The sequence below is a fragment of the Rattus norvegicus genome, chromosome 5, assembly GCF_036323735.1.
Source record: "Rattus norvegicus strain BN/NHsdMcwi chromosome 5, GRCr8, whole genome shotgun sequence".
NCBI classification, from domain to species: Eukaryota; Metazoa; Chordata; class Mammalia; order Rodentia; family Muridae; genus Rattus; species Rattus norvegicus.
In genome coordinates, this window is record NC_086023.1 from 76,564,107 (window position 1) to 76,580,377 (window position 16,271).

Consider the following 16,271-nt stretch of genomic DNA (forward strand, 5'->3'; position numbering starts at 1 on the left):
ACTCAAAGGAGTCTACCCAGCATGCCTCGGCCAGACAACACTCCTCTCACAAGGAGGATGGGGTGAGTGGCTTCTCTCTCAGGAAGCCACTTTTGTTGTTTTTGAGATAGATGCCAACAGGCACACGTTAACAGCCTAGTTACATTGGCTCTCACACAGGGCTGGAAGGACTGGGTAATGAAAGCAATAGTGTTGTGGGTGCATAAACAGTAACGTCATCAGGAGGACCTGTTACATTGATGAGACTGGAGAAACACGTGGACTGAAGGAAGGAGGGTGGGAAACTGTTCCCTAGAAGATGAGGAAACCAGTGTGAGGCTTGGATGGGCCTAGCAGGGTAGCTGGCTGTCATTCCACTTTTCACCTGCAGAGGGCAGCAGCCCTGGACATTGTCAGGAGCCCTGGGGAGTCTTAAAGTTAAAAACTCCCTATGGGATAAAATTTGCTCCCCCTGACCTGAAAGTCACTTCAATTGTGCCACCATTAATCTTTTAATTATTTCTTTCCTTCCTCCTCTTTGCCCCTGCTGCTGTGGTTAATAAGCAGTGGCCTGCTTTGTGTTACAGAAATTCTCGGCAATTCGTTCATCCAATTTTCATGGCCCCTCGAAGCTCTCATGCTGCCTGTTCTGCATTCCAGTAGCCTTTCTTTCCTCCTTCAAAGTGCCTGTCAGCAAGCTGAGGCTGCACCACCAGAGGACATGGTGCAGAGAGTGGAATCTGTAGGGGTATACCTGCAGGAGGGCCTCAGTCCTGACCTGGAGCAACCTCCTTCTCTTTGTCTCTTTTGGGGATACCAAAACCCATGCAGTACGGTGGTTAGCCTAAAGCCAGTCATTCCCAGGTTCACACACTGCGACTCCAACAAGAGAGAATGACTAACCTACAACCGGGCCCTCTCATCTTTCCTGCTTTTAAACACACCCAGAGAGGCAGAAACTTCATCCACAGACTTGGGGGGAAAAGGGAGACTCCAGGACCTTCCTTGGTATATCTCCTACTTTAATGCTAAACTCAGGTACTCTGTCCATAACGAGGAATGCATGTGCATCTCTTTGTCACAATCACAGAAAAGAGGAGCCACGTTTACTGGAATTTTGGGGACAATAAAGAACTGTCCCACCTCAAATGACAAGTGTCCTCATTGAGAACAGGGCTCTCTACCCTTGGCAGCTGGCTGTCTCTGTGGCTCTAAGAATGAACAATGCTCTCGTGCCATCCCCTTCCTAACAACCTTTCACAACATTATGATGTGTCAGTCCAGCCCACGTATATCCAAACTCTGATGGGACAACACAGGACCAAGTACAAGGGGTTCCTAGCAACAACATGGAGGGATCCATGTCTAGAATAGCAGCAGATCTGCCTCAAACAACCACAGCCTGGGATGGTCATTCGGAGCAGAATGCAAGGGGAGGCAGCAGGGGGTGGGGTGGCAGGTGGGTTGTTTTACTTTCTTATTTTCATTCTCTGTCCTCCAAGGGCTGGTCACCCATCAACAGCTTTTCTCTCCCTACAACACTCTAGTCGTGCCAGATATCCCTGAACAAAAAGCAGTCTGTGAATAAGAAGCCCAAGATCCTAAGGAAAAGGAGAGAGGGGAAACGATATTCCTTCCACCAGGTTCAACACTAGGAGTGTGAGTTCACTCACAGAAGTTCTTTAGAAACAATCTGGAACCTCCTACGATCACGACCAATGGCAACTTGGTCATCTACAGAAATGACAGGCCAGTGAAGGGGGCTGTTAGAAGCTTGACACTGAAATCATTTACGAGATAGCATTGCGATTTGTGACACTCACAGACAGACACAAGGGGAGCTTGCTTCAGAGGCTTGTCCAGGACAAGGTTTCACACATTTTTAGGTTGGACAACAATGTGGTGCTATGTGAGGTGATTGGGTCTTTAGGGGTCTTCAGAGGGACCCTGGTTAGTTCTCCTGGACCCCCTTGTGTACTGCGCCCCTGCCCTCATTCCTCTGTGTAATCTCTCCCTCCACATACACTCTTGCTCTTAGGCCAAATCCCTTACCAGAGCTGAGCGGAGGCCTGTGCTACTCTAGAACCTCCAGAGCTATGAATTAAATGAACTTATTTTATTTAATAAGTAGACAGTACTTGGTATTTTGTCAGCAATAGGGGTTGGGAGGGGGGCAGACTCCAAGTTAGGAGTCACCTTTAAGCAGAAATAAATGACCATCTGGGAAGCAAGGCATATACCAGCCACGCAGTTACCTTAGGATCTCTGAAGTCTACGGATGCCAAATTCCTACCCTAGTGTATTAGGATAAGGTGGTCATTCTATTAATGCTGACCTTACGGTCTTAACACAAAGAGCTGAATCCCACTGGAGCTCGGAGCTTCCAACTTGAAAGAAAAGGAGGAGGGGCTGCCAATGTGGACGACACTGTAGTGAACATATAAGAGGCAAAGAACTCCAGGTGGACGGATAAGGGGGAGCAGCACTAACAGGAACCTGAGGCCAACTACTCTACAGCTTCTGGGAGCTGAACACAGGGCTGGTGACAGGAGCAGTGGAGATAGATGCAAGGAAGCAGGGCTGGCTGTAGGCCAGACAGGGCTAACCACAGCAGCTGTGGAAGGGCTGGCTTGCTACAGTGTGGACTATGGAGGACTTTGGCAGTGGTGGGTGGGCAGATGGAAGGCATAGGCCTAGTTGGTACTGCTTGGAAGGAACACAACTCTGGGTGTGGAAACTGAATGCAGTGGGCCTGATGTTTGACAAAAGGGTTCTAGAGATTAAAGGATGCCTCCCCTGGGCTGAGTGGGTTTGCCATAAAAAGGGGCCAGAAGGACCAGGAAAAAAAAAAAAAACAACAACAACAACAAAACTACCTCTGGGCATGGTGGCCTGGGCCCCTTAATCCCAGCACTTAAGGGGCAGAGGCAGGTGGATCTCTGTGAGTTAGAGGGTAGAGCTCAGCAGTCTACATAATGAGTTCTGTGACATCCAGAACCAGGTCCTGTCCCGAACCAACCTTCCTGCCAGTTTTCTCAGTACGTTTGCACCCCTCCAGGCCCTGTCATGCTCAAGAAGGCAAATGAAGGAAGAACTGGAGTCTCCCAAATACTTGACCAAAATCTCCCTGTGGGTGCTCATGCCCAAGTATGGGGCTTGTGCCTGTCTGTGGGGCTCGTGCCCGCCAGGTCCACAGCACACTCTCACAAAGGCATGCACTTGAACGTCACTAAGAGGTTGTGCCTGACCAACCAGAAACATAACTACATGTTCCTGGCACTCTACAAGATTAAAAACAGGTACTTCAGATGACTGGGAGGGAGCAAGGGTCTGGGCAGAAGGATTTGTCTTTTAGAGTTCTCTGGGAAACAACAGGAAGAATGAACCAAGACCTAACAAGCATATGTAGTTCCTCCATATTGTTCGTCACACAGAATTCAGGAACTTTAAGAAACATCTCAGACATAGCATCTTACCTGGTAGTTATGGACTTCAGGATTTGTTTTAGAGCTAAAAAGGAAAAGAAAAACATTTTAAACGTTGTAAGGAGGCACGGCTCTATTTGACAGCTGTAACAAGTTCTAAAGGCTCTGTAATCCACCAGGGATATCTGCACACCATTTTTATTTTGGGAACCAAAGCTTACACGAATATATACACACACATATATACATATATACATACATACACCAGTAATATGCCAAAGTGCGTATGTGGGTTTCCACGCAGAGTGCAAACCAAGGAGCTGAAGCTTCCATTGTAAGTCCTCCCTGGCACTGCCCCGGAGGCTACAGCTTCAGTGATAAAGCACAGAGCTTCTTGTAGTTCGAGGGAGAGGTAGCAGCTTCTTCAAGACATCTACCACAGACACTGCGGTAGGAATCACACATGGGTCCCTAGCACTTAATGACCCTGCTGCTGCTCTGGGCACTGGTGTTGAATGTCCCGTTCATCCAAGCCAAGCCTCTCCCCTGTTATTATTTAATCCCCATAACAGAATGATGACGTCCATGATGTTTCCACCTTGATTCACAGACAAAGGAACAGTTGCCTAAGAAAGACTGAGAGAACTTACTAAGGCTCACTGGCCAGTCAGGAGCTGAGCCAGGGTTGTTGATTCAACACCTGCTCAAACCCAGAGTCTGTTTTCTTCCCACCAAATTCATAAGCAAGAAATTCTATAGCTTACACGCCCCCTGAACTAAAAGCGATCTGAGGGTCTGCGGAAAAGTTCAGAGCTCAAGTGTGATCTAATTTGATTAGAATCTTAATTAGAACTAGCTTGGCAAATATATAAACATATACCCATATATGTATGTGGAATATATGTATGTATGTATGTATGTATGTATGTATGTATGTATGTATTTGCCCAGAGAGGCACACAGACAGACACACAGAGAGATACAGAAATCTGTTGCATAAGGCACAAACTCAGCACCTATCGGAAACCTCCCAAGTGCAGAACAATTACTGAACAGTCACTGTTGCTAGGGTGGCTGCTGGGGTGCTTGCCTGGAATCAAGGTTTACTGCCTCTCTCCCGATGGGAGGGAGGCACCTCTGTGCAGAGTCTCACACCTGTCTACGTTTAATCTTCAGCGAGGACTGGTGGTAAAGGCAGGTTCTGATTCAGACCTCCTAGGCTGGCCCTTGGCAGGTGGGTAAAGTGTTCTACAAGGCACTGCTTTTCCAGCAGAACCTCTGCGGTTCCCAGCACCACTCTCTCGGTGGTCCCCGCGGGGACTCTACTCACCAGGATCCCACGGGCTGGGAAGAGCAATTAAACAGCTGCTAACCGTGGTCATAAGCTCATTTGTCCCTAAAGGGTGTATTTACTGAAAATCCGTGTGTGTGTGTGTGTGTGTGTGTGTGTGTGTGTGTGTGTGTGTGGCGATTTTTTTAAAATGTTTGTTTTGATTCTCAATATATCATCTCCCCTAGATTCTAAGAGAGAAAAAAAATGCCACTCTATCAGGGAACTACAAACAAAACAATCATCCCCCAAGAAAGCAAGAAATACTGTAGCTTGCAATCCCAAGAACTAAAAGCAGGACCTGACCTAAAAATAAAAATGTCCGTAGTTTTTGGCATACTACCTGCAGAGCCCCTAGCTGCTAGAGACCCCTGAGACATAGGGCACATGTGCATTGTTTCCAAATGGTCCAGAGGTTTCCTACCCAACGGGAACATCATCAGGTAATTCCAGACACAGGCAGGGTCAGGAACACCTGTGCAGGAGAAGCAGCAGCTAATCCCACCCGTGGGTCAACTGTGGCGGACTGCTCCTTATGAATAAAGTTTTATTAACAGCCATATTCACTTGTCTACACACTGTCTACAGCTGCTTCTGGGTTGCAACAGCAGCACCAAATAGTTTTGTTAAGGGACATCATGGCCCAGAATTCAAAATATCTCCAACCAGTCCCCTGATAAGAAGCCTGCAAAGTCCTGCACTGGAGATGTTCAGTCTTGTGACACACCATTTTCCTGCAGAAACTCGGGACATGGTTTATTTATTGCTTCTTCTTCCTCTTTTTTTTTTCTTTTCTTTTTTTCAGAGCTGGGGACCGAACCCAGGGCCTTGCGCTTGCTAGGCAAGCACTCTACCACTGAGCTAAATCCTCAACCCCTATTTATTGCTTCTTATATGTCTATGTGTGTGATGTGTATGTGTGCTGTGGTGCACATCTGGAGGTTGGTTTCAGGATCTAATATGAGTCCCGAGGCTAGCATAGCAGGCACCTGCACCCACTCAACCCTCTCCCCAGCCCTCCAGTGGTGGTCAGCGTCTCCTAACATCTGCTAGTCAGTGGACGAAACGGCACCTGCTGCCATGGAGCCTTTGCTCATCAGGAGCGTGGTCATTAGTCCCACCTTTGCCTGCTACATCATTTCGCACATGCTACGTGCGTGCGTGTATGTGTGTGTGCCTGCCGCCTTACCCCCAGACGACAAACAGAGCGTTATGCTTTTCAGACAAAGTGGCTTGTTTTGCAACAGGAAAGCCTTGGAACGTTCTGTTGTGTGCTTATTGACAGCTGGGAGGGTGGTGTAGCCAGGCAGCAGAAAAGGGAGGAAAGTTATCAGGTGAGTCACCTGGGTCTATTGTATTAAGGAAAAAGTCTACACTGCAAACAAACATGGTAATTAGGGGGGGAGGCTGTGTTGGGGCGTCTGGGGTACTTACCAGAGCTGGGCAGCAATCACTGGGTTGCTCGCTGTAAAAGGAAAGATAGAAAGTTATGCAGAACTTTAAAACATTCACCATGCAACACACAAAGAATGACTGGGCAGGGACCTCATCTCGAGCCAGGCGGGCGGCCCTGAACTCCGTCTACCTCTTCCCTCAGGACTTGAACAGCCCTCTCTGTAACTCATGCTGTTTCATCTAGGTCTCTAGGCAACTCTCAGAGCAGACTCCCAGGGCTGGGCACGCAGGTATGCAGGCACACCAGAAGGGACCACAGGTCAGTGGTTGCTCCTGAGGAGAATTCAGTCTGGGATGGAAATCGGTATAACATGAAGGATGAAATACCTGCAGGCATTTATGGAAGGACTTAGAGCAGGCATTTTTAATGAGGCAGAGGCAGAGCCTGCATGAAAGGGGCAGGTATTTACTCAATGATACTTCAATTTACATGTTTTCTTTTGGTGTAATGCTGGGATTTGAACCCTCAGCCTTGCAACCACTGAGCTATATCCTCGACTCCCCCTATCCCCTCCACACACGTTTCTTTTCTTTTGATGGGGGAGGGGGCAGAGTTTTATGTTGCTCAAGCTGCCCTCGAATGCTATGTATGTAGCTGAGGATGACCTTGAACCCCCGACCCACCTGCCTCAACCTCTCAAGTGTTGAGATGATAGGTTTTTCACAAAACTGGGGGATCAAATCCAGGGTTCTGTCTGTGCTAGGCAAGTACCCTACCCTCCAAGCTGTACCTCAGCTCTGCTTGCTTCTTTTCAAGGGCATGCTAGGGGAAATCGTTCAAAGCTTCATAAAGAAAATACTAGGACTCTAGCTAGCCATTAAGGGCGGGGGTTTAAAAAAAAAAGGGAAAAAGAAAAAGAAAGAAAAAACTGTCAATAAAATAAATGAAGAAAAAGGATCTAGAGGCCAGAAAGGAGGGTGAGAGGGGAATCTCAGAGCCAGAGTCTAGAACAGCCCCAAGCTACCCAATGGGTCCTAGCATGTGTTCCACACTTTTAGGTCAGCCACACTGGATGCTTCCTCCCCTGTGCGAGCACACACTTGTGGAGACTGGGTGCTTATAACTAGATCAAAATAGTGCCTTTTCTTTAGAAAGTTGTTCCCAGGATTGGTCTGTTTCTAGGGGCTGTAACTCAGTGGGCAACCTCCCCCAGCCACGCTCGCCCTCCTCAGTGAAGCTCTGCTAATGGAAGCTCTGCGTGATTCCCAGCCCTTGCTGTTCCCTTAGACACTGCCTGAGGCTGCCTGCAGTAAGCCTTCATCACCCTCCCTCTGAACACGGTCTCCTTCCCTGGCCTTTCTTAATGTTCAGGCTGCATTTTCTGGACTCTGAGCTTTTCTCCTCTACTAAAGGAGCAGGGGATGACTTGAGACCTGTTGACTGCCATGCTCTGGAGCTGTTGGCTCTTAAGGGAAGGGAACAGGGTGGAGGGAGACAAGGCTGAAGATGAGAGGAGGCACAGGCATGTAAACAAGGCTCCAGAGGCCCATTAAATCCCAAGCTGTGCAAGGAAAAGTGTCCAGAACAGTCCCAACAAGCACAGGAAGGAGGGGAACAGAGGCTGTACATGATGGCCTTACTGTACAAAACAGGCCGGGTGGAGGGGCCATCCATGGAGAGAAACGAGCTACGCAGAGCTCCAGGCTAAGATGACAAAATCCAGTTTAAATGGAATTGAGTCAGGAGTGCTCATATATTGGCTGATACATCCTGGTGTGAGCCACCTCAGTAAGGGACATTAGGCTCAGAGAACTCTGAACAGGAGGAGAGGAGCAGCCTGGGGTACAGCCATACTCATGGATGAGGATGGGGGACCTGAACTATGTCCCTGCAGGTTGGGCATGCACTCTTCTGTGGTCACAATTCTGGTTAGCACACGCCCGTGTCCCCACCAGGAATGGCAAGGCAGTGGAGACACTGAATGCTGTACCTTCTATGGGCATAAAATAAGCAGAGAGACACAGTTGCAGGAAGCCAGACAAGGGAAGGTAAAGGAACAGATTGAGCAGGAGGAAAATTAAAGACTGAAGGGCCACCGAGACCTCATCCTTTTTCAACAGCTTTTGAACACCAGAGGGTAATAGTGGTAGGTTCTTCCCCTAGCTAGTCGACCCACCAACCCTGCCGCAAAACGTCAGCAAGGAAGGAACCCCCTACAACCTTTGAATGTGGAATGTCGCCGGGAAGGGTAACGTTTGCTAGGCTTCCTCTCAAAGGTGCTGGTTCTTCGCAATCTGGAGCCGTGTGTAGCTTGATATTCTGTCCGTCCACTGGGAAGGAAATATTTGGTTGCACATTAACACCAACAGCAGCTCTCAGCATACCATAGCTATTGCAAATGACTCTTTTTTCAAGAGCTCCAGCGTGTGTTTCAACTTAGCATGGAGTCGCCCGGTAAAGGCATGCTAAGTTTAAAGCTTTTATTTGGAAATACAGTCTCCTTTGCCAAGCCAGGAACAGGGGCAAGAATCTTTCAAAGGAAAAAACCTGCAACTTAAGTACCGGCTACTTGGTTTTTCTTAAAACAAGTAGGTCTGAGTTCTTGGATCATTTGATGAGGAAGACATTGATGAGACACAGAGTAACCCTTCGAGGAACACCGTAGAGACATTTAGCATTCACCACCTTCTCCCAGGCTGTGTAGCAGAGCTCCTCACCTAAACCCTAGCTTCCCTTGCTATTCGCCAAAGGAAATGTTTCTAACTTTAAAGGCTTTCCAGATTTCTACCACTGTGAAGGCAGCTGCAGTTTCCAGGAGGGGAGCTGTGTTTTGCTGATCCACCCATCACTGCTCCAATCCAGTCACTCTTGGCTCATGGTTTCCCAGAAGGAAGGAGCCAAACGTTACCTGCTCCAGATGCCTCCAAGGGGCAACCTCACCTCCAAGCTTCCCTTCCTCTTTCATATCTCCTTGAGGAACAGAGGTCACTAGGTCTGAGCTAATTGGAGCATTTCTCCCCAGTAGGGAAACGCCTGCTTGCTCTGGCAATCTCCAAGGCTGCCCTCCCCACCCAACTCCAAATCCACACGGATACAGGCAGACTGCAGCGGCTCTGGGAACCTCTGCATGCTGACATTTCCATCCTCCTGGGGCCTTGTGATGCGCATCCTTTTCCTCAAGGACCTGGTCTTCTTTTCCCCTTCCTTGGAGCATTTAAAAAATACATTCAAACAAAGACCATTCTTTAAACAGAAACACACAGCCGTTTCCTTGCACAGTGGATAAATCTGAAGCGAGCAACACGTCTGGCATTTTAAACAGAGTTCAGGGACATGCCATGCGTGGGCAGAGGTTATGAAACCAAGTGAAGTCTTCTACCACAGAACTCAGATTCTCACTCTGGAGTGTATTTAAAATGTACACTCTAGGCTGGAGAGATGGGTAAGAATCCTGGCTGCTCTTCCAGAGGGTCCAGGTTTGAGCCCCCAGCACAGCAGCACTCTAGTTTTAGGACATCTGACGTGTTCTCTGGCCTGGTGCACAAACATGCATGTAGACAAAACACCCATCCACATAAATAAATGAAATTTAAAAAAAATCAAAATGCACATTCCAAGGGCTGACACACGCGTGTGTACATTCAGATTCTGACGACAGAGGCTGCAGGGGCAGATGTTTTCACAGATGCCCCAGAAGTTTTCATGCACTCATCTCATAGGCAAAAGCAAAAACATGTGAGGATAAGTTATCTCTCCAGGCTCTTTTCAGATCCAACACGCATGCACACACACCCACACGCACACAGACACAGCTCCCACCTTTAACCATTACCAATACCAAATCTGTTGATACTGGTATGTGAAAGGAAACAGCTATGGGGAGAAATTTAAGAACCAGGGCTGGGGACATGGCTCATGCAGTAAAGCACTGGCACAAGCACGCAGGCCCGAGTTCAGATCCCCTGCACCCGTGTACACAACAAGGTGTTGCTTGCAATCCGTAATCCTAGCACTGAAGAGGTAGAGATCACAGATCTTTAGGGGTTTACAGCCTATCTCACTCACCAAGCACCGGATTCAGTAAGAGACCCTGGCTCAAAAACAAAGACTGACTGACTGAATGAATGAATGTAGCCACTATAGCTGTTAAAAAAATATGAAATAAAATAAAATCCAAAGATGGAGAGCCTATATTGATCTCAGGCCTCTACAGACACAGACACACACAGAGAGACAGACAAGACACGCACACGTGCTCGCACACACACACACACACCCTAGAAACAGGAGCACCAAGGTCAGGTGTGTGGGGCACACTTATAATCCACTTGGGAGGCAGAGACTGGAGGATCACAGGTTCTAGATGAGCCTAGGAGAAGACATGAAGAAGAGAGGGGAGACGGAGAGATCACAAAGGAAAAGCCAGACGGGCTGGCACTACTCTCTACTGCCTACTGGCTGCTTGACAGTCTGAGCCTAGTGTAGCTTGTAAATACGAGGACACTTGACCTGCCTCAGTAAGGCCGCCTGTAGGATTGAGAGTGGGTTGTGAGGAGCTCTGGTGCAGCACGGTCCAACCAGACCTCCCGTGATGATACTATGTGCTGTATCTGCCCTACTCATGGGCAGTCACTACCTCATGTGGCCGCTGAACGCCAGATAAGTGGCTGGATGAGACCGGGAAACTACAGTTTTCAACGTATCGAACAGTCATTCTCTTCTGCTGCTTTACGTAACCACCGCTGGCAATGGACAGCACAGCCCTAGCTATGGGTCAGATCCTGGCAACTCTGTTACTAGACGGATGAACACACTTCACCCCTGAGTCCAAAACATTCAGGGCCCCAGGCTCACATATTTGCAATATCGAGTACCAAATCAGCAAACAGTTCCAAACTGAGAAAAAACTGTCAGCGTTTCAAATGCTCCGAGCACCAAGCCCCTCAGGTAACAGGCTCCTCACCCCCGCGTCAGTTCCATCTCATCAGTAAAGTGATGGAAACCGACAGAGGTCGTGAAGGTCCTTTAGCCAGGAGGAGGGGGTGGGGCGGACGACCCAGGTGGCCGGACACGAATCCGCTGCTACACTCACTCATACACAAGAAAAGGAGCTGTCGTTCTCTAAAACACGTGTGGTCCACGCCACACAGCAACTGCCAACCTGAACCGGAAGCGGGAACCCAGCCGGATGAAGTCGGATCTGGCGGACTTGCTGTTGCTGGGCGTGCGCAGACGGAAGAAGGCGTGGTGCTCCACAGCGCACTTCCACAGGTGCTTGCAGGTGCGCGCGCTGTCCAGCCTGAACACGAAGGTGTGCTCTTGCTCACGCCCCTGGGGGAGGAAGCAAAGGTCCTCGTGGGGGGCGCACGTGATGCCAGCGAGCGGCAGCAAGGAGGACGCTGGGAAGCAAGACCTACCTGGTCGTCATCCTCCACTACCACGAGGGTCAGTTTGCTCTTTTTAAAGTCCATTTTGGTGATCTTAGGCCTGGTCAGAGAGAAAGCATTTTAAAAAGGGCAGTCTACAGCCAAACCGTCTACACATCAAACAGCTTCCTTTCTACTTATAAAAGCTTAGATTGGCTAAGAGAAGAGAATCATCATTCATCCATTTAAATACGATTATCTACAAGTTCAGTGCACTGGCCACACGCCCACAATGACAATAGGATGGTGTGATTTTTTTTTTTTTAAAGCAAATCTGGGCGTTGCAAATACCCCTCAAAATCATCCATCACATAGACTTTCCAACACAAAATAGGAAAAGACATTTTTAATATTAGACAAAACTAAATTACCAAAAGAATAAGCCTATTTTGTTAGCTCCTTCAAAGATTAATATGCCTGTCGGGGTCAGTCCAAGAGAATATTCACAGCCATCTCTTCCCTACAAACAAACGAAGTGACAGTCGGTAGAGGGTTCTAACAGGTCGTCACAGAGAAGAACGTAAAAACAATTTCCTCACCAAAATTTACTTTGTCGGCACGCTATACATTTTTTTTCTCAGAAACAGCAAAATAAAATGAAACAAACACACACAGTTCTTACCCTGACAACATGCATGTCCACCCCATACATTTCCAGCCACTTCGCTTTGTTCAGATAGGAGAGTTCCGCCTGGGCAGGGCTCTTTCCCCTTTGAAAGACCAATGGAGACACGTGTAAACTGGGACTCACACACTGGCAGGGGTGTGAAGGGCCCGCTGTGCGGTAGAGGGTCTCGAAAGTTTATAAGTCTGGGAAACAATCTCCAAGAACCCACTGGTGACTGGAACGGGAGACCACAAGATGGTGTTTCTTAGGATAACTAGCCTAAGAAAACAAGAGTGGGGCCTAAGGCACACAGAAGGCTTGTTCCTCCTGCCCTTCCTTGGGAGAAAGCAGGCTGTCTGTGGGGGAGTGGGCGGGACTGTTGATGTCACCTCTGCATACTTCCCTGTCACTGGATGAAAACACACCATGCCATCTTCTATTTCAAAAGTCATTGTAGGACCGAAGGACAAGAAAAGGTCACGCTAAGTGCAAGGTCCAAGAGTAATGATCAACGGGTAGTTTGTGGACATGTGTGCACGGGTATGTGTGTACATGTAAATCACTGGGAAACTGCCTTATTGGTCCAAGCAAAACAAAAATAAATCCATTAGATTAGTGTTGGTGGCAGAAGGGACCCATGGAAGACATATCTGGCATGCTGGCTCTCAGTGTGCTGAGCACACTTCTGGGCATATGGGTGAGACCCAGCTCTGAGCATGAAAGTCATTTATGTCACGTTAACCTGACAGAACCGAGAGGTCCGAGAGGTGATGTCATACATATTGAAAGATTGTTCCTGTGATGAGATTTCATGCCTGCCGCAGGAAGCCAGGCGTGGACCTCTCAAATGTGTCACCAGGTCGGTGTTCAGAAGTCTCATGCTTTAGATTCAGGATTGGGGTGGTAGGGATGCTCCCCCTATATTTCTAAAAGGTTTGCTCCAGAGCAGTGGTTCGCAACCTGTGGGTTGCAACCCCTTCGGCGGTCAAACAACCCTTTCTTTCACGGGGGGCCACCTAAGGCCATCAGAAAACACAGGTATTTAGATCATGACTCATAACAGTAGCAAAACTACAGTTATAAAATAACAACAAAAATAATTTTATGGTTGGGGTCGCCACAACGTGAGGAACTGTATTAAGGGGTCCCAGCATTAGGAAGGCTGAGAACCAACTGTTCTAGAAAGTTCTGTTTGGGAAGGATAGGACCTGTAAAGTGCAGTGTCTCCTCATTATCCACACTTGGGGTGCGACTAGTAAGTAATGGTTAAACCAGACCAGAGCTGTATGTATTTAAAAGGCAAAAACAAAAAAACAAAAACAAAAACAAAAACCCAGCATGGTTTGCATTTCTAGAAAAAAAGGTGACACACAGGTCCTAGGGAAACAGGCGTGAAGAGCACAGAAGAGAGGCTACGACCTAGAGCTGTGGCTTTCTGGTCATTAACGAGCCCCTCCCTATGAGGCGAGAGGCACACTGTGTTGCAGAAGGCATGCAATAGTTTGCCAGAAGGGTCTGAAGGAAAACACACCACACGAAATAAACGGGCAGTTCAGACCACGAGAGAGGTGCGCTGAGGTACCTGTACTCTTTCCATCTCTGGAAGATATCGAACTCCATGGCTTCTGTCTGATTTGGGATGAACCGAAACTCAGACACAAGCTCCGGTGTGTGTTCCGGGAGCTCACACTCTCCTAGCTCCGCTGTGCAGTTCATAAAAGAGAGGAGAACGGGAGACGGTGAACCTTTGGGTTATTGCTGTAACCAATCAGGCATTCTTTCTGATCAGAAAGCATGGGTGCCCCTCATGTACAACCCTCTCATTATCATGTTCCCTCAGAGTCGTTCTAACACCCTCCCGATAGAGAAGTACCCCGCCATCTTAGTCATCACTGTCTTTCTCTTCAGTGCTTCTCCTACCTAGGGAGGCCTCGGCTCACATTTCCCCAGGAAATGGAAATTTGCAATAAAAGGCATTGCAGGCAATGAGGACCTGCCAGTGAGCATCTTTTGCTCAGGGCTCTCGTTAAGCATAGGCCAGAGCAACACTTTAATGTTTGCAGGGCTGGAAAGAGTGGATTAAGAATTTGGTGCATGTAGAATACAAGTGAGGAGTAAAGGAGCAGCGAGGGAGGGAGAGCAGGCTGCAGGAGCAACTGCGGCAAGTCAAGCAGAACGGAGAAGGGAGAGGGCTGGGCCAGAGAGGGAGAGCAACAGGAGCCTGCCTGGGAAAGAAAGAGCCCAATGGACACTGCACAGTTCTTGTTCTTGCCAGGCTCCGACACAGAGGGTCCAGGAACACGACGGCCCCATCGTTCTGGAGCAGGAATGAGAAAACCCACTTTCCCCACCCTGCCCCTTCAGAACTCAGAATAAAAAGGAGTCTCCCAGTTTCCTCTATAACCTGATTACAGTAACTGTAAGGGCTTCAGGCTGGCAGGTTTAGAATCAGACTTGCATGTCCATCCAGAACAGCCCACTGACTGCCTGCTGCTTCACAAGACCTTCAAGAACTGGTGCGCTTTCCTTGGGAAGACACTGACCCACAACACTTGTGTTTGAACATGGAATGTAGAGGAATCATTGGGTAGGTTCATTAAAGCCCATCACCGTGCCCCATACCCAGAGTTGTTGACCCTGATGTGCACCCAGGCCCAGAATTGAATGTAACTGTCGGTGACCTTCAACTTCTGACCCTCCTACCTTCTCTTGAGAGCAGCACTGTGCCTGATTTTATGTGGTGCTGTGGATGAAACTCAGGGCTTCGTACATGCTACCAATTGGGCTGTATCTCCAGCCCATCCAATTTGCACTTCTAACAAAATCCCCACGTGACACTGACACAGCTAGCCGAGGAATGGGAGAAAACCTGGAGCCTGATGTCTCAAGACATCTAATCTAGCAGTGAATGGAGCCACATATGCCCAGGAACCTGGGGGAACAGCAGCGCTCCCTACATATCAGTATCTTCTCATCACCCTATTGGGGATTCTGAGGACCAAAATCTCACAGCCCAACTTTCAGGAAAAAGACTCCATCTGACTTGCAGAATGGATAAAATGTCCCCGTGAGCAAGTGTGGCGTGTCACATCCTGAAATCCCAGCACGGGCTATGGTAGGTGCCTCTGCTGGTCAAGGTCTGGGCGAGACAAAGTGAGACCCAGTCTCAAAACATGAAACAGAACAGTTCCATTCCTGCACAGGAGGCAATAAAATCAAACTCAAGGAGACTGTGCCTTCAGAGGCAGAGAGAGGCGGCCTGATAAATACGTCTCCATTGGAATGCCACCCTCCACATCACTGAGACCCAGACATAAAGGTGTCTGGGTCAGGGCATGCAGCAGCCTTATGGCCTGGGCCAGGGGACACACATGAAAATCTGTTCTACAAACAATGTGTAGGGTAAAACAGAAAAAGGGTAAAACTGGGTTCTCCAAACTGGAGATCAGCACTGGCCTTGGCCCAAGAGGTCACTGTGGAGTGGTCCTGGCAAACCTTGAGCTTGTCTAGAAAGAAATTCCTTTGATATCTTCTGTACCCATAGGCAAACATGACTCAACGGCACCCTGGTGTCCTAATGGTGGTTTACTGGTGTCCTAAATTGGCAGGATACAGTATACACCAGTGAGAAAGAAAGCAGTGTCCCCTGCAGCCTCTGTTGTACTGGAGCAGGCCTGAGGAGCACCCTGGTCACCACTCTGCCTTCCAAGAACAAGCCGAAAGAACCTGGCACTCCAAGAACCTCCTAATTCTGCAGCCAGGCTCTGGCTCCATGAAGGCCGTAGAAGGCAAAGGAAATGGCTCGGATCTAAGAGACTGAACTCCAGCTCTACAGCAGCTATCTGTGTGCCCCGGGGAAATCACTGAGCTGGTCCAGGTCCAACATCGCTACCCGCAACAGGGGAGTAGTCACATAACAGAGGAGAACACCTTCATGCAAAGGGCGATCCCATGTTTCTTTCTCTCACCCTTTCCCTTAGATAAAGGTTCAAATCTACCACCCACGTATTCCCCAAAGAGCACATCCTCTACTGAAGGCCACAGCATCTCAACTCGAGGGATTAACTCAAGGACAGCACTAAGATATGCCTGAAAGGCTCAACCACCA

The 16,271-nt window shown here is 48.5% G+C and overlaps 1 protein-coding gene across 8 annotated transcripts in view; it reads right to left on the reverse strand.

Annotated features, from left to right (window-relative positions):
- The window catches only part of Epb41l4b (erythrocyte membrane protein band 4.1 like 4B), a 160,867-nt gene that overhangs the window by 77,221 nt on the left and 67,375 nt on the right, over positions 1–16,271 (reverse strand). For all 8 annotated transcript variants that reach the window (XR_010066451.1, XR_005504513.2, XM_039110572.2 and 5 more), the window contains 8 exon segments: positions 13,746–13,866; positions 12,179–12,266; positions 11,928–12,016; positions 11,548–11,617; positions 11,292–11,461; positions 8,351–8,460; positions 6,169–6,199; positions 3,456–3,489 (listed from right to left, as the gene is read on the reverse strand). Coding sequence is in view for 6 of the 8 variants with exons in the window: in XM_039110572.2 (XP_038966500.1) it covers positions 3,456–3,489; positions 6,169–6,199; positions 8,351–8,460; positions 11,292–11,461; positions 11,548–11,617; positions 11,928–12,016; positions 12,179–12,266; positions 13,746–13,866 (713 nt within the window). In the remaining 2 variants the exon portion in view is untranslated.